The sequence below is a fragment of the Semicossyphus pulcher genome, unplaced genomic scaffold (assembly GCF_022749685.1).
Source record: "Semicossyphus pulcher isolate SPU_LCO1_2020_fin unplaced genomic scaffold, fSemPul1.0.p SCAF_20, whole genome shotgun sequence".
NCBI classification, from domain to species: domain Eukaryota; kingdom Metazoa; phylum Chordata; class Actinopteri; order Labriformes; family Labridae; genus Semicossyphus; species Semicossyphus pulcher.
In genome coordinates this window covers 7,273,657-7,292,047 of record NW_027211694.1, presented here as the reverse complement: position 1 = coordinate 7,292,047, position 18,391 = coordinate 7,273,657, and the positions used below count along the sequence as shown (strand labels likewise).

Sequence of the window (18,391 nt, the reverse complement as noted above, 5' to 3'; positions counted from 1 at the left end):
TTTCCTGCCTGATGTCGTGTTTTTAAAGCCATCACACAAAAAACGACCACCAATTGATATTAGTAGATTGTGTACTTTCTTTTATATGTACAGATTTTCATTGAACCTACTCAGAGACCAGCACCGTCACACATAAAACGAGGGCCACACTACACATATAGGACAGCTGTGGTATACAAACAGTCTCGTAGAAGAATAAGCTTTTGTTTTCCGCATTGGGGTCCCGACACACGATCCAAATATATGATTAAATCAAATCAGCCTCGCACTGTATGCCAATCACAGAAACATGTAGTCTTGTATGATGAAGATGGGAAAATCAGCAGAACCTGACGAGTCAAATTCACTTAGCGAGTAACACTGCCATGCGGCTGGAAAGAGCTCACCTCGTGTGGGCGGCTTTTTTACACAATAACAAAAGACGTTACACTTCAGCATGTTAACAACAATCAGTCAGCAGAAACACAGCGTGACGAAGGTGCATCTATTTCTCTTCAAAATGTAAGATTTAGAATGAGTACACATTATTGTTTAGAAAATCTGACAGACCTGTGTAATAACTGTAGGTCAGTGGAGATGAAAGTAAGGACACAACCGATGTGCACCCTTCACAACGTATAAGGATTATTGCACACGACTCATCTAAGGCCTCTTAACCGTTATCACAAGGACATCAAAATCTCACGGCCCTCGCGGAGCAATCCATTTTTAAATAACTATATATTTACACTTCATAATAGTATGTTCCAGCACAGCTCCTCCGGCGGCTGGAAAGTGCTGAAATCGAAATATAGAGTGAAAATCTTCTTCATTGTACAAATCGATCAACAGAAATGGTGCGCAGGAGGATTTTGAGACCCTTTTTAAAATACCTCGAAGAGCAGATTCAGCACGATGTGTGAAGCTAAAAGGTCCATTGGTCGCTGGAATCGTTTGGAATCATTATTAGAAAAGTTGCTAAACTAAAAACTTTAGATCTTTTGTGGTCAATTTCAGTAACATGCGACAAAGCAAGAAAGTTGAGCAGAAGCCAGTCAGTTGATTAAAAGGGAATATTAATACTTTAGTAACAGATGTCTAGTTTTACACATGTACCCACATAAGGCACATAAGCCTTAGCAGTGCATATGGTCCTTGTTCATTGAAATGAGCATTAGCATCTAATTAGGGATGCACGATATTGGATTTTTTTTGCCCATATTTTCCAACCCTTTTTTCCGATTTCTATACCGATATATTAGGCGCATGTTTTTCCACCTAATTGCAGAGAACATCAAGTCTCCCCTGTAGTGGAATTGATATCATGCACTCTTATTGTAGTGGCCAAAAATGTCTGATCACTCACATTTCTAAACGCACCTGAACGCAGCATCCCCCCGAAACACGGCAGAGAGGGAGACATGCCCGGACTTGTTTACTGCACCTACTACGGAGACATCAGTGATTGCTGACGGACTCTTTTTATCGTGTGTGCGTCCATGAATATGTAAGTTAGTTTTGCACTGGTGTTTATGTTACACTCTGTTAGCGTCGGCTTTGGCCGCGAGTGTATTTTCGGCGTGTTTGATGTTGTTAAGTCCGGTAAAATGACGAGCTAACTAGGGAGCTAGCTAGTTAAGAGTTGTTAAAGTTGTTTATTCATTGGCTCGAGTTTCTGTGACTTTTTAGTCTTTATTTGTATATTGTTGCTAACTTTGCGCAGGCAGTGCATCTGCAGATACCGATATCGTGCATCCCTACATCTAATGTTTAAAGGACACTGCTGCTGTAATAGCTACTCCACACGTCCTGCTCCAGATAAGTTATCACACTGACTTGCACAGAAATTGATTTTTGTTGGCAAAGGAGGTGAAATGGTTGTCAACAGACTTGGACCAGACAAACTAACCCTTCCCTTTTCAACAGGCGCGCTTTGATGTTAAATTAAGTAACAAGAACAGCAAGCTTTGAAGCCTTAGACGCAGATAAAAAAAGAATGAGACCAAAGGGGGGAAAAATTAAGGCCAGACTGCATTAAAATGTGTCCTAAAACTTTCTGGTGCTGCAGAGGAACCGTGGAGACGGACCGCATTGGGGCTACTTGGTTATCTCTGTCTAAAGAGGAACTGTAGGGCTGTCAATTTTCTACCTCCTTTTCACAGCGTGTCTCCTGGATGCAAATCAGTCACCGCAAGCTTGTCAGCGCTACATCTCAAGCTACCTCCCACTGGGCTCATATTTTTAGTGTATTGTTTTTAAGCCTGATCACTCTAGACATGCAGCAAATCCCAAAATAAGTCTGGAGAGGCAATAAAAAGGTACAGAAGCTTGAAATTGAGCAGATGTGAAGCCAATTGAAGATGATGTAATTTGTTTAAGAAGTGCAATCCACTCCTGCCATATAACCATTCATGATATGAACATGAAACCTTCCTGAATAATCTGAATTTGGATTCATCTCAACCCGCCACGTTTGGACTTCTAAGAATGTCGAGTACAAAACAGTAGGAAACCCCCAGCATTTAAGAACACAGCATAGAAGAAGAAGAAGAAGTTCCCACCCCAGCCTTTAGTCCATCTGGTCGAGTAGAAATGGAATTCCAGTGCAGGTTAATTTGCCAGCTGAATGTGATCGAGAGTCACAATTTGAACCAGGTTGGATTAAAAATACAGACAGCAAAACCCTCAAAAGGATTTCAAATCTTCACATTCAATCAGTGTCTTGTTTTGTGAGAATTCAAGGCTCTTCTGTCCAAAGGTATTAAAAGAATATACTTAACCTTGCATCTTTTTTCTCACTCAGGTTTTATCCGAATAAGTCTTTCAGGTCATTGTTGACAGATGCACTATGTTTAATTCCACTTTGGTTCAGGCTCGGAGCAGCGGCAGGTTGAGAAAAGTTCTGTGGGCTGAAGAAAGGGTTTGCCTGCATCCCAAACCCGCTGGGCACGCCTCCCATGCCCACAGGCGCACCCTGCATCTGAGTCTGAGCGTTCTGGGCTGAACCGAACTGATTGAGCCAGGGGGTGTTCGGCCCGGGCGTCGGCTTTGGACCCATCTGGTTGAGGGTGACTTTGGGCTGGCTGGGTGTAAAAAGACTGTCCAGGGCGGACATGTCGGGGGTTTTGTTTGGTCCTTGATTCTGCGAGAGGGCTCCAAAGTTTGGGGTGCTGGTGGTGGTGGCCATGCCGCCGTAGAGGGCGGGGCCTGCGGGCCGCATGCCCATGCCCATGCCCCCTGTCTGGAAGCCCATGGGTGCGTTGAAGCCATTTGAGACAGATGCTCCCATAGTTCCCATCATGGGGCTGGGGGAGGGGTAGGCAGCGATGGTGGTGCCCTGCACTGGGGCCGGTCTTGCTGTGTTGGCCATGGACAGGCTGTTCAGAGATGTCATGTTGTTGAGAAGGCTGCTCGTCAGATCCTTTGTCTGCAACATGAAATACACAGGCACGTGAAATATTATGCAACAATTTGTGCCCATCTGGACACATGACTTATCATCAGAAGCCATAATTGAGCATGTGTTTGTGTACACGGATCATTTGAGGCGTCACCTTTGAGTTGGTGGTGTTGGCTGGTTTGATCGTCTGCGGTGCTAAAGGCTGCTGGTTCCTCAGTTTGGCTGCCTGCTCCTGCTCCTTCGCCAGTCGCTGCTTCTCCTCCAGAGTCAGAGACATCTAGAAAGAAGAGGAGGAGAGATCATGAGTAAATTGGACTGCATGCTAATCGAACAAAAGGTGAAGAATTGTGTAAATGAGGTGTGATATTGTTTCCATACTCTATTAGGCTGTGGGGCTGATGCTGCGGCTCCATTCTCTTTCCCATTAACCCCCGAGCTGCCGAAGATATCGTCAATCTGAAACCAAGAGGAGACTTAATGGGATCACAGCAGCACAGAGATGAAATGTAACAAATCACATGCTTTTTGGAGAAATTAAAAGGAAACTCACCTGGTTTCCAGAGTTGGGTGGGCTCTTTGTCTCCTCTGATTGTTGCCCTGGGTTTGAGATGTTTATACTCCTGTTAGAGGAGACAACAACGAACAAAGTCAGAACAGAAAGGATTTAAATAGATGCATTTATACCAGCCACATTAGCCGTACAATAATCATATTCATGTGGCTTATACCAGCTAATTGGTTTCTATGACAGATCCAATTTCCCTAGAGGTCGTCTTGATAAAAATCTAAATTAATATGTAAAACGATTTCATATTTAATTAGAGGGAATAAAGAGAAAGCTGTATTAGAGAGTAATTAAAAGTGTGACAGACACCTCTGCTGCTCCTGCATGACGTGCAGCTGCTCCAGCTTGGTCTTGTGTTCCGCCTCCATGCGACTCAGCATGTCGCGTATGACAGCCATGAACGAGTTAAACTAAAAAGCGGAATGAATCAGAGAAGTTTAGATGAAAGGGAGCTTAAAGTAACATAAATGACATCACACAGAATTAAGAAGAGCGTGTAGTACCTGGTTTAAGTTGAGGTTGTTGTCTATACTAAGAGAGACCAGGTGGGGCAGGCTCTTGGTGGCGAGGTTCTCTTTGGGGATGCCCAGCTTCTTGTGGCTGAAGGTGCACTTATAGATTCCTAAAAAGAGGAGCGGGAACGTCAAAAAACTGATCGTTAAGCAAACAATACTGTGTCCCAGTTTGGAGGCTGCCTTCGAAGGAGGCGGCCTACTGAGGATGAGCCTGCGTAGATCACTAAAACCAAACTGAAATGAGATGGTCTGGTCTACGGAGGATTTCCAGTTTGCGTCACCGGCTGTTCCCGCCCTCACCCTTGTGTTTCAAACGCTGCTCCTGTCGCCTAGCAACAGGTAGCTAGCGAGTTGACTTCATGTAACCTATAATTCTAAAGATAATTTGTTTCAAGGCCTCTTTTGGTTTTTTCAACCAAAACATTCTACATTTAAAAGTGTGTGTATATTTTAGTAGGCTAACAACTTGCTATATACTTTTTTGACTGCCTTTCTGAGTTGCTTACCTATGAATGTGTGAGTGTACACGTATGTGGGTATGAACGTGGACTAAATACATGTTAAAAATTACAGCTATATATATATTTTTTAATTTCTTAACATGATTTATCTATTTATTTTAATGCACTTATTATTTACGCATTGTTTCTATAAAGGTAGTTTCATTTAATTTATCTTACTTCATCATTTTCATTTCCTTCCTCATTTCCATAAATGTGCGTGTCACGAAATCTAATAGCGTACTGATGTCGCTGATGTCTGAAGGAAACAAATAAAATCAGAATGGGGAAAAAAAGTTCCTCGGCCGCCATCTTGTTTAAATTGGCGCGCAATGAATCTTGGGATGGATCCTTCGTGGCCCGGGAAAAGGAGGATGCATTTGTCGGCCGCATCTGAAGGAGCCTTCAAAATGGCACAGCCTTCAAATGTGGCCTTTGAAGAGGAAGTTTAAGTGTTGCAATAACAGACAGGGAGCTGGTTTACCTCAGTTGGTAGAGCAGGCGCCCCATGTACAGATCTGCCGATCATTTGGTGCATATCATCACCCTTTCTACACTCCTCACATTTCCTGCCTCTCTTCAGCTGTCCCACAAATAAAAGGCGAAAAGCTTTCTGCAGGGCCTGTACCTAGAATTCCCATGAGTACTGCTGGTTCTCTGGAGGGGATCTGCTGTAGGAAGGGCAGGATCTCGTCAATGACAAACCACTTGTCTAGATATTCCAAAATCTTCCCCAGACACACCAGAGAGTTCACTCGTACCTACACAGCAACAAAGGAGGAAACACACACACAAGTAAAATACATGTACAGCTTCAAAGAGGAACACTATAAGAGAGGAAAGCAGAGACACTTCTACATTACTACAGGCATAATGATAGAAATATGTCATGTATGCATGGGCAGATTGCATGAATGGTAAAAAAAAGGGCAGAAGATGACTCACGGCGAGTGAGGAGGTCTGCAGGCACGCTGATTTGATTCGAGGGATCAGCGAGTTCTTCATGGACGGGTAGTCAATCAAGTTGGCGAACGTCGGGATGATGTTCAGGCACAGCTCCTGCACAGCCACAGATAAGATGTTATTCCATCTGACATTTTGATGATGCCAAGTGCGTTCATTCACTCTGTGCTCTAAAGGCAGCACTGACAGGAGAATGAAGAGTGAAGCAGAGAGGGAGATATGTACCTGGATCTGTACAGAGGGGGCTTCCAGAGCTCTGTACACCATCGGCAACACACAGTTTTTAATGTCCTCCGATGGCGTTTTGGTCAGCAGCAGATCCATCTTCTGCAGGAAGATCAGCAGGATCTGCACAGCACAGGGACCCGGTTCAGAAGGTGTAATAATTCTTTGCAATGTGCTACAGATGGGTGAGGTTGTGAGTAGAAGTGAACATTGCTTGCAGTGGCTTTAGTTTAGCTTTTAGTAACACACACAACACGATGCACGGACTAGCTGATGTGACTGGAGCACGTTCACAGCAGAGACAACTCACCATATTACTAGCCTGAAGAAGCATGGAAAGAAAAATACAGAGAAACACAAGTCTTGATACAGTGACAGGCCCATGAAGAAGATTCTCTTTAGTCGGTTATATTCATCTTATTAGTATCACTTCAAAGTCCCAAGGGGGAGAACATCATGCAAAGGTTTCAAGAGGAAAAATCACAAACTACAATGCTAATGTTGAACGCTTTAACAGCCAACGTCGTTTAAAAACGTGCATAAAGATGTCGTATGTGGCAAGTTTTGCGTTCCTACCTGAATGGGCTCCTGCTGCTTGAAAACAGGCGTGAGGTCGGGCAGGATGAGACGGATGTACTCCTCTTTGGTGCACTCCTCTGCGATCAGCAGCACGTTGGGCAGCACGAAGGGAACCATGTCGGGGTTGACAAACTCGGAGGTCAGTGCCGGCAAGATTCGATACACCACCACTCTCTGATGGATCAATAAAAGAAGATATTGGGTTCCAGAGGACATTAAAGATCGAGACTGCTCACTGTAATACTGTATGTTCATGATGACATCGTGACATCAGCACTTTTAAGGAACTAGGATATAAAAAGTTCAAATGAGACACAAGAGAAATAGGAGATGTTCAGACGACAGTGGAAAACAACAAGTGCTCCATCGTGGAGAGGATTTAGCTGGAAGAATATAATTAGCTATTTCTGCACTCCTGCCCAGAAGAAATCTTATTCGGATCAGACTGACTGTTCCTGCGGGAACAAAGATGCAAATCATTATAACATATTTTGGAACTGCCCCTCTGTGGCTCTATTTTGGACTAAAATTCATGGCATCATGGAGACTGTCAGTTTTGAGCTGATGTACCTGGTTAGACTGGATGAGCATGAATGGAGGAAGAACGATAAATATTTGATGAGAATACTGTAAGAAATCCCTAACCAAGAAAGGGCTGAGAAACAGAAGTGTAGACGATTGGATCGACTTGCGAACGATATACAGCATATGTAATGGAGAGAATGACTTTAGTTTGAGGGGCCAGAAGGATACGTTTGTTGAGAACTGGACTAAATGGATAGAAAGCATCAAGAACTTTAGACCTGATTTTCTGTAAAAACAAAACAAACAAAAAAATAATACTAATACTAAAAATTAAAAAAGCCACTTCCCAATTGTTGGAGTATTGTAGATTTGTAAACTTTTCTTTCTATTATTATACATTTTATTTCTTTTAATGCATCTTTTATTTTATTTTTGTTATTAGTATTTCTAATCATTGCAAGGTCTTAATGTTCATGTGGTGTCAATGTTGTTTCATGTATGTTTTGTCAATAAAAACAAATAAAAAGACAATTACCAAAATGAAAAGGAATACAAAAATTGAACAAACACAGTAAACAAATCTCCCAATAGTCACTCCATTTTAATACATAATGCACACGAGGTTACCTTGGGTAGTTTGGGCAGGACTTTAGGGAGGCCTTTGTAAAACTGGGACTTCTGTAAGTTGTCCCTCTGGAAGAGGGAGTCAAAGTACTGCAGTGTCACAGCACCCACGTCATCAAAAAATGGAATCTGAATTTTACACACAGAAAAAGAGAAGAAAAGCCATCAGACATGATTAAGATAAGCACTTTCTATAAGCATATTCTCTGTGACAAAGCAAACCTTGGTCATCTGGTCGGCGTCTGGTCGGACGTTTGGTGTGACGCTCAGCAGCATTTTGACATGTTCCCGCACCTCCTCTGGGATCTTGTTCAAGACCGATGGACTCATGGTGCTCAGCTACAGTTGAACATACACAAAAGAATGGATCAAAATCAATGTATCATTGGTGATTGTGATAACTACTCTACACTTTAACTACAGCTACATTTTAGTTGTTTTCTCTAAAAGAACAAATCCAAATTACAAAGTACAATTACTTTATGACACTTTATGATCCCTTGAGTCATTCATCATCCTCTCACCTGGTCCAGCTGCCTGCTAAAGCTCTTAAAAATGTCATGCTTGTTGACTTGGAAAACAGGCTTGCCCTCATTGAACACGGCATGCATGACCACGCCCAATGAGTACATGTCGGAGGCGGAGTCACAGCTGACGGACAGGATGTACTCAGGAGCCAGGTACTCGGGGTTGGGGAGGCAGAGTGGAGGGAGGTTGGGCTCCCATTCTTTACACGTGTATTTAGGCTGAAGAGGACGAGAGAACATGAAAATATAACGTGACAATATTGCTGACAACACTTTGGCAGAGCCTTTAAGGCAGTAAGCCGTGCCTGGCAGACTGTACGAAGGGAACAAAAGTCTCCCAACACACCTCTGCATCTGAGGGGTTGGTGGAGGAGATGCTGAAGTCGAAGCCCATGATCTTCCAGGCTCCACTCTTGTTCAGGATGATGTTCTCCGGACACAAGTTACCGTGAACCATTTTTACCCCGCTGTGGAGGAAGGACAAACCCTCGGAGATCTGAAGAGACAGAAAAATTAAAACTTAAAACAGACAAAAGCCAGCTCTAAAGGTCAACATAAGGATCAGCCCACAGGTGTGATGGTAGATTTGGTTTTTCCATCCCTATCAGCCATAAATTATCTTCTTTCATTAACTTATATATAAGCTATGGAAAAGGCGAGTTAACAGAAACCAATGTTGTTGCTCAAGTTGATTGACTCAGCCGCGTATTGAAACAACAGCATCACACCGTGAGGTGAAGCAGGAAACTGAGCAGGTTCAACTGGCTTTGAGAATCAATAGCAATCAGTCTGAACACATACTGCAATTCCAGATGTAGACAACATGGAAGTAAACCTGCTGGACAAGAGATTAAGTGTGCTCATAACTATTGTGTCATAGCTGACGTACAATGTACAAAACAATGTATACCATAAATACACAATTCCTTTAACCCTCTATTGCACCTTAAATGAATGTTGTGTTGTTGCATCATGCATTTATCTGACCTTCACTGCGAGAAAAAGTAGGCCCTTTACCAAATAATGCTTATGAAAATGTCCACCTACACCCAGGTAAATAGTGATACATATAGTTTTATCCATTTATAGAATATCTGACATTTTATAGACTATAAAATTAATCAAGAACTATTTCATAATAGCAGCCTTACATTAAGCAAGCTAACCTGTCTGCACTCTCACCTGTAGCAGGCCATACTTTGTCTCTACATCGTACAGTTTGTACTCCTTGATGTCGCTGGGCATGGGGCTGGGCAGGTTCTCCCACTGGCCCAGCACGTTGGACAAACTGGCAAACACCGGCTCTGTACAGAACGCCAAGCAGTCTCTGAGGGCGAAAACAGAAAGAACATCAGGGTGATTAAAAACAACTTGTTTTTAAAAGTTCTTCTTCAACAGACAGAAGCAATTAAAACAAGAGGAAAAGGCAAAAGCAAGATTTTTTGATTTATTGCTGCCCTGGGTGAAAGTTAAAGAGAGAGAGTGGTTAAAAGAAATTCCGCAACAAGACAGCCTCAACCTCATTTTACCCACGGGGGGCATTTATAATTCAGGGGCCGGTCTACAGAGTCTTTTGATCCTGACAAGCTTCTGCTCACATATGCACACACAGAGGCAGACACATAGATTTGTTATGCAATTTTCCCCTCGAAAGTCAAGCCCCTCTTTGAGCTGTGACTCACTCCATTTGTTCTTGTTGTACGTGTGTGTGTGTGTGTGTGTGTGTGTGTGTTACTCACCGTGACTCTTCCAGAGGATGCTGCACAGTCAGGAGACGAGGGTGACGCAGTCTGGTCAGCTGTTGGACCCCTTTTTTCAGCGAGTCGACGATTTGGTCCTTCTCAAATTTTGGGAACTTATCAACCATCTTTTTATCAAACACGAACACTGCCACTTCCTGTGTGGTCAAAGACAAGTCAGCTTAGTCAGTCAGTCATTTATTCATTCACTCAAATGTAACTTTTATGAATCAGAGTGGGTCTGTTCAGAGGGAGGGTGTTAACCACACCTGTTTGGTCGACTTCTTAGTGCCATTGTAGATCCTCCAACACAAGCCAGGACCCCCGCTGGCAATATGTCGTCCAACTTCAAACTCCCGTGTCACCGGGTTGCCCATGACAGCACTGGTGACATCCGCCGTCACCTTGGTAACGGTGCTTTTTAGCTTGTTTAGCATAGACTCCATGTTCAGGCCTGACCTGGCAGCTGAATTGAGAAAAGTGGATGACAGACCACCCACAAAAGGGGACAGAAAAATACGGTTTCAAGGAAGAGATGTAGACTATTCGGTAAAATGTCAACATGACAATAGTCTCTGCAATCACTGAAAGAGGCAGGTGCAGGCTGACCCTTTCCAGCAAAGCAAAAACATCCACAATCCACTAGACCTGCACTCTAATGCAGCTGCTTAGAAATTTGCACATCAAAGTGCCCACCAGCACCCTGCCTGTGCTGCGCTGGCTTGGGCGAATAAGCACCATACCGGCAAAAGCTGTCCCCAGAAATACAAAATGTCTCAGAGAAAAATCAACCACACCGCGTTATTCCTTTTGAAATACTTCAGAGTGACTTGAAAGCATGTTAGGCAACAGGAAGTCAGACAAAGGAACGTGGCTGACGGTGACAGAGGCAAATTATTTCTACGTGAGCAGTTTATTCAGGGTTTTAATCTGCTTTAAGTGGGCTTCAGGTACTTAGATGTTTATTTCGCTGCACTGCTTAAGGCTGACCAAACGCTATACAGTTTGCATAATCAATTTAAATTAATTTACATGAATAACTTGTAGCTTCCTGCATAAGATAAGAATGGATCAAAGCACACTGATCCTTAATCAAAATGTGTACTTCCATGGTAATACCCACCCTTAATTATGCTAATGAGAATCTTGTACAGCATGCTTGTGTGTGTGTATAATGTTGATATACAGTGTAACACAGCACCTCCCTCAAGCTCAATCTCTTAGGTATGCTGCGCACATGTCAACTACTGTAACACCATTTTAATAACCAAATTGAGGGTGCACAAAAATGTGAACTCCATTAATAAGCATGGCTCAATCGGATGCTGTGAGCTTCGTTAATGTTTGACATATTTATAGCTGCCAGATCTGCATGAGCACAACCACAAAGCATCATAGTATCATTTGAAGAACGGGAAGTGCGCTGAGAGATATTACACAGCAACATAACTGTCATTTTTGCTCATTGTTTATGTCTTAATGAATAGGAGGTCTTCGCCAGAGAAACTAATGCATACCTGACACAGATCTATGGCAATAAGGCCCCATTATTAAATAGTATTTCAGTTAATGTTTCCCCTGACATGAGACTGCAACGCTTTAATCTGCAACATGTGTAAAGGATGTATTTGCCATAGAGTGGCAATACTTTTACAACGCTATCTCATGATTTCAGATAATTTGCTTCATACGGACTAGCACCTGTAAACATAAGCTGTTAGCTAGCTAGTGGACAGACAAACAGAGGTAATTTGGTATCACTGTATTGGACACTCAACTCACCAAAACCACCTGCACAAAGCCTCCTAGCACAGTCGTTAGCTAGCTAACGTTTTTAACCGTCATTACACCAGGTAGCTTATTAACACATGGATAACATAGTAATAATTAGACAAGATTTAAATGTGAGGTTGAATAGTGTTAACGTGGGGTAAATGCGTTTAAATGCTGTATTTCTCGCTTAGCTTTTCTGTCTTGTCTGACTGGGAAATAGCTGGATGTTAGCTAAGTTGATAGTCTTGTTAAGCCTTTACTCATCAGGACGAGCTCAACGCTGTGACACTGTCCTAAGCAGATACCTTCTCGAACCTTATTTTAACCCCCTTTCTACCTGTGTGACTCTACAGGGCTGACATCATCGTTCAATCTGTTGGCAACCGTGAAGACTTTTTTAAAAACAGATCACGGTGGCTACCTACCCGAGCTAACGAGCCAACAATGCGCAAGTAGACAGTGACGTTACTGTCATTATAGTCAACGACCGTCTGTTTGAATCCAAAACTGTTGCTCCCAAACCCTCCAGCTACGTACCTTGATATTAAAGAGGCTCTCCGTTTTATTCTTATTATAGGTAGACTCTCAGCTGTAACCGCTGTCAGTAATGGCTGTAACACACAGCCCCCATGTCTTCCAGTAGCATACGAAATGAGCTGGCTTAGTACGCTAGTGAGCGAACAACCCTACTTCCGGGTTTGTTCATGGAGTCACGTGCATCGACGTCATCAGTGTGTTATATTAACCAAATATTTTGCAATCACTGTATGTGCAAATACACAATCCGTTGAATCTCTTATTTTAAAGTTAACGCAAACACTGTGAAATCCTTTTAAGTTTGTGTTGCACTTAAATACTTATAATAGTTAGATTTATTTATATTTCTTTTTTTTTAATATTCTATATTTAAGTCTATACTATACTATACTATACTTCATTATACAGGGTATAATTGCATTCTATTCCATTAAATAATGTCCCTGTTTAGGACTTGCAGATGCAATGAAACACTGTCATATAGGATAATAATTCTTTATTGATCCCCAGAGGAGAAATTTGGGTGTTGCTTATTCTAATATACTTCAATATATAACTAATATAGTGAATCTATTGATTCTAATATCTTTTGAAATAGAGCAGCTAATTAAATATGAGAAATATTTTAAGTGATAATACAGCTGAAATTCTAAGATAACAGATACTTACGGGTCAATTCATTTGGTTTTGTATTAGGAGGGATGTGGGGTCAATCCCTGATAGTCGTTTGCCTGTGTCTCGTATTAGGGGACCACTTACAACCACATCAGGGACCTCGTGGGCTTCAATAGGGCACAAGCATAAAAAACCCCCCCAAAAAAACAGGTTGGTTGAGAAACATTTTATTTGACATGTTATTCCAATAGAAAATAAAGCATGTTTCAGCATCATAAAGTGCATTCCAACACGATTTCAGTGTATGTAGAACAAAAGATGCTTACAGAAAAGAGATTTCACTGTTGATTACATGCCTTCACAAATTAAACGATAATTCCAACTAAGGCATCATGCTTAACCAAAAATTAAATTAGTATTCAAAAATTAATATTAAGTCATTATTTATTACATGTTTTCCAAAAACAGCATGACCTTTCAAGTAAAATCCTAAAAAGTTACAATTAAAAGATGTCTCACCAAGTTACTGGCACTAAGAGAATCCTGAAACCAAAAATATATTGCAAAACACATTACATTAACCTGAGCTACAGTTAGCCTGATACATTATTGTACCCTTTCAGCTTTCATTTCGTATTAGTTCGTAATTAAAAAGCCTTCGCAGCAAGAGCCGTCTTCAACTCTAACAAAAACAACTGTGTTAAACCTTCTTCTGCTACATTAGTGTTGTTTACCAGTATTTCCCATAACCACACGCACATGCTACAGTAAAACAGAAAAAAAATAGATAAAAATGGCTGCTATAATAGTGTTATTCTTAATTTGGAGCAATATTAATGCCTTATGAAAGTGCACCGCTTTACTTCTTACTAGCAATTGAGGCTAAGAAATTAGCTTTATCCAAATACAGTATCTATCCACACCTGCAATAACTACATCAGTTACTCCACAAGCTGTTAACGCTCTTCAAATGTACTGTATTCAATAACAATATAACCATAATGCTCTTTTTAAAAATGTGTTCATCTTTAAAACATAAAAATTAGTGTTTAAAAATGTGACCTCACACCAAGTGCCAACCACTACCAACACCTGAAGCCTCCATGGCTCACAGACAGCTCCTATTAAGGCACGTGATATCATAGACATCTAATATCTTATTGTTTGTGGAATAGTGTTAAACCACTGGCAACTATTACAGACTAGTAAAAACTATAAAAATAAAATCTTCCAATAAATGCTTTACTACTGTAGGCCTATAGTGACTTAAAGTGGGGAAGCTGCAGTCATGCTTTTATGCTGTAGCAGCATCATTTGTATTAATGCTATATCTGCTTCCATTTTAATCTAACATTTAAATCTGGCTTTGCAACTGACAGTTTTTAGTACACACAATTACAAACACACACAGTAGCATAAAACCTGCGATCTGCATTAATTAATCATTATTCAGTGTAAGAGCTGTATCGCCTTGTGCAGTACCCTTCAGTTGTATGTTTCAGAAGGTGCTGGAGATATGCTGGAGGAAGACCACAGGATGGTGTTTTTCAAACTCTTTGAGCAGCCTCCTCCTCTCCTTCACAGGTATGGTGGTGTTGGAGGAAATGTCGCGAAGGAGCTGTTTGAGGCTCTCCAGGGTGGTCACCTCTCGCTGGTCCTCGTACTCGTGTGGCGTCACCTGCTGGCAGAAGGTGAACGCTGCAACACAGTGAGGGAACAGGGCATTAGGCCTTGACTGGAGTGGTGGCCATTTATAAGCACTTTACATTGTGATTGTCACTTCTCATGTAGGTTCAGGACCAAAATCCTAGTTCCTGTAGTTCCTCGTTTAAGATAATATAATATCGGTGTATTTTGCTGCAGATTTGGACATCTATTCCAAAATGAATGTTGAGGATTGTGCAGCCCCAGTAGAGATATTTTTTTAGACTAAATTGTCTGTTTGTTTGTTTTTTACATAAAATAAAATCTGTATGTTTAATCAGGATGCACCGAATTAGTACTTAAGTTGACCTTTTGGGCTTCTACGTACAGTTTTTTTTACATACAGTTCAACAGTTTGTGTCTGCATAACAGCTGAGTGTTGTTTTATGTGATGGTGTAATGGCAGTCTCAAGGTGCATTCTTAATTGTAGCTGGATTCGACTTACTGGCAATTGAGTCCGGATCTTTACCCTGCTGCATCGTCCTGAGTGTTCCTCTCACAGCTTCAATAAGGGACGTAGGAGTCTGAAATCATCACAGGAAGAAAAAGAAAACGGAAATGCTTTTCTTTTAGGAAATTCAGGTGGAACTTTTCTGCTGCCTTTCAAATAGCATATCTGTGATACCTGAATTAAGCAGTTAAAGTGTACCTTAAAGATGTGAGTGCAATTGTCCATTAGAAACAGCATCAGGGTTTCACTTTGGGATCGAGTCAGTTCAGGATTCTGGACAACTGCTCTCTGAAAAGTGCGGCACACCAAGGCCCTGTTATCGATCTAAAAGGAAACAAAGCAGGAAGTCAAATATAGATTTAAACACATTGACAACTAATCCGGGATCCTGGATGTAATGCTAAAAAAAAATAGACCCATACAGTTCTGGTCTGTTGGAATCTGTCTGCCAGTAGATCATTTTTTGTCTCTTATTTTCAAACAATTCTAAAGAAATTGTAAAATAAATTGTACTTGTTTCTGAAGACGGCAAGCATCTGGGTGAGCTGCTGTGGCCATAAAAGCCAGCAGTCTTCTGAGTTCATCTCTCACGCTCGTCTCCAGAAGTCGAAAACACAACTGAGATGCTTTGATGGCGTCCTGCTCCTTCCCTTTTTCTGGAAAGAATCAACACAGGAGGCAGAGAAGGATTAAAATCTTCATGCTGAGATAAAAAATACATACTTCCATGTCAGGAAAAGCACTGTACCAGAAAATGATGAAACAAACAGAAGCTATAAAATCACTGTAAGCCTCTTCAAGTCTCACCCAGCAAATTCAGGATTGCAGCGTGTATGTCCAGGTGGCGTCCTGAGAGAAGTGGAGCCTTTTCCTGTCCACTGTAGTATTTGGCAATTGTGTCAAAAAGCAGTCTCTTTTGGTTCTCCATTTGCTCTGCCTGATCCTGATCTAAAAAGACGTCGCCTCCTTGTTGGCTCAGCTGTTCCCCCGCGACCACAATCAGCTGGTCGGGAAAGAGCTCCAAGCAGTCTGCCGCTGCCGACAGCCACCCATCCAACCTGAAAACAAAGGATGAGGTAACAGAATAGAAAGTTATTTTTTCTATATTTTTTTTGAAAATGCAGGAATCAGTTTATATCATTTGAGTTTTAACTTTTAAGCGCAGTGGATGTAAAAGTATTAATCAGAGACTGACTGAGGCAGGTTAAGGGTCTCGGGCAGCTCTCTCTCCAGACACATATTAGAGAAAACCAGGTCCTGGGTGGCCAGAGGAGTTCTGGAGGCCTTGAGCTGAACTCTGGCTGGAGACGCCAGGATGCAGTCCAGCATCGGCAAGTCTACCACCTGCAGCAGCTGCAGCAGTGTCTGCTGCTTCCAAACCTCATCCACCACTAGGGAGGGAGGAGAGAGCAGAAAATATTAGAGAGAAAATTATCTGTGGATCATAATCTGTTATGAAATGGGCCAGACAGGTATACCAGCTTTGGACAGAAAGGCAGAAGTAGCAGGTGTTGTGTTTAGCGATGAAGACAAGGTGGGTCGCAGGTTGATGGTCCTCAGCAGCCTCTCGACCCTAATGTCTGATGGTCCCACAGCAAGTGGATTAGAAATCGTCCTCAGTTCCTTCAGCCTCCAGACACAACAGAAAGCATTATAGTGATTAATATGAACTGTGTGTGTAAAGGCGCTGGGTAATAAAGCTGTACAATTTTATTAAATAATGGATCAGAAAATGTTGTAATTCTGGTTGAATTTCATGGATTAAAAGACCTGACAAATACAACCTAACAGACACCAACCTGGAGCTCTTCTTCCTCTTTAGCTCCTGTCTCTCTGGTGTAACGTTTTCTGTGTCACTATTGCACTCCTTCATTGCACAATTGGGTAACACTTTATATTCCAGAAAACGGTAAAGGCTGCAGCTGCTGTCCTCAAAGGCCGCGTCCTTGTCTCTGCGAAACAGCTTTGTACCAACTGGTTCAAACACTTTAGCTTCCATCAGAGCCTGGCAGAGACGAGCAGCTTTGAGGCGGGACACTTCACTTGTGCAAAACACCACGTTCTGCATCAAGTAACTGAGGACAGCGTCCACAGCGTCTGAGCCCGTGAAACATTCAGGATGGACACGCAGATGCCTTCTACAGCGGCGCACCTCCACCTGGGTTTGCAGAGCGTGGATAATGTTGTGCCACAGCTGGGTGGCACCAAAGGGCCCAGAGAAACCTATTAGGACATACAGGGTTGAAAATATCATTATGGCCTTCATACAGGTCCAATGGCTTTCAAGGTGGTTGTACAAGTCTACACAGCCTGTATACACAATAACTGTTAAACATATTGTCACTTCAATTAAATACGAACATCAAACACAAATATTGCAGGGTAATAAATAACATGTCTTACAACTGACAGTTAAAACAGGGATCTTTATGTGTTTTGTGGATTAAATTGAATGTCTATGGGAAAAAAATAACCAAATATAACTTTATAAACGATTACCAACACAACTCAGCAGCTTACAGTCCGGTAGTGCTAGATCGCAGCGTGTACTCTGTGTATGTGTTCGTATTTATATAAATGGCAGACTAGCTGACTTTAAACTTATTTATAGATAAAACTTAGGTCTTACCATGCTGTATATTTTCACGAAAAGTTCTTGTTTGGCTATTCAACCTTCTGAAGCGAGGAGTCAAATCAACCGCCATCACGAGCCCTCCGTATGACGTAAACAACTTCTTCTTCTACTTAACTTAAGCGGTTGACCGTACACTGCTGCTCCCTAGTGGCAGTAACAGGTATTGCGATTTATTCAAATATCTCAAAAATTGAACTTAGAATTACTTTTCAACGACATTGAAGAAGCATTGCAAGTGTGAGGCTAAATAAAGGATATATACATAAAATAATTTTAGTGTGGGAATATGTCAACTTAGATGTGTGTCTGTAGATATTTGCCTTGTTTCATGTGTCATAATGAGGACTGTAAATGTTGCCTCTAATCATCTTCATCGTCTATAGCTATTCTTTCAATTTAGGCAAATGTTTTAGTTTCAAGTATGCATGTGTTTTTTTTAATTGTTAGTAGTATTATCATTGTTTTTGTGTTTTATTTGTATACTGTCATAGGCCTATGTCCTATTTTGGGAGAGTTACATATGCTTAAATATGA

General features: G+C 41.7%; 2 protein-coding genes across 3 annotated transcripts; both read right to left on the bottom strand.

Moving 5' to 3' along the window:
• Positions 1-3: 3 nt before the first annotated feature.
• On the bottom strand, positions 4-12,539 carry scyl2 (SCY1 like pseudokinase 2). Of its 2 annotated transcripts, XM_069671047.1 has the most exons (19): positions 12,452-12,539; positions 10,411-10,607; positions 10,142-10,299; positions 9,585-9,729; positions 8,749-8,898; positions 8,400-8,621; positions 8,098-8,214; positions 7,879-8,004; positions 6,724-6,900; positions 6,458-6,469; positions 6,148-6,270; positions 5,905-6,018; positions 5,588-5,720; positions 4,448-4,566; positions 4,254-4,354; positions 3,930-3,999; positions 3,758-3,835; positions 3,534-3,656; positions 4-3,406 (listed from the first exon to the last, which is right to left on the bottom strand). In XM_069671047.1, exons 2-19 carry the CDS (start codon positions 10,585-10,587, stop codon positions 2,786-2,788), a joined length of 2,766 nt encoding a protein of 921 aa, XP_069527148.1. In that variant the 5' UTR covers positions 10,588-10,607; positions 12,452-12,539; the 3' UTR covers positions 4-2,785. The 2 variants fall into 2 exon arrangements, with proteins under 2 accessions (XP_069527148.1, XP_069527149.1); XM_069671048.1 differs by lacking the exon at positions 6,458-6,469.
• Positions 12,540-13,378: 839 nt separating this feature from the next.
• depdc4 (DEP domain containing 4) lies at positions 13,379-17,948 on the bottom strand. The gene is made up of 9 exons (XM_069671322.1): positions 17,852-17,948; positions 17,022-17,445; positions 16,701-16,852; positions 16,418-16,613; positions 16,030-16,280; positions 15,736-15,878; positions 15,421-15,546; positions 15,217-15,295; positions 13,379-14,764 (listed from the first exon to the last, which is right to left on the bottom strand). The coding sequence occupies exons 1-9, from the start codon at positions 17,925-17,927 to the stop codon at positions 14,565-14,567; spliced, it is 1,647 nt and encodes a 548-aa protein (XP_069527423.1). The 5' UTR covers positions 17,928-17,948; the 3' UTR covers positions 13,379-14,564.
• Between the last annotated feature and the right edge of the window lie 443 nt (positions 17,949-18,391).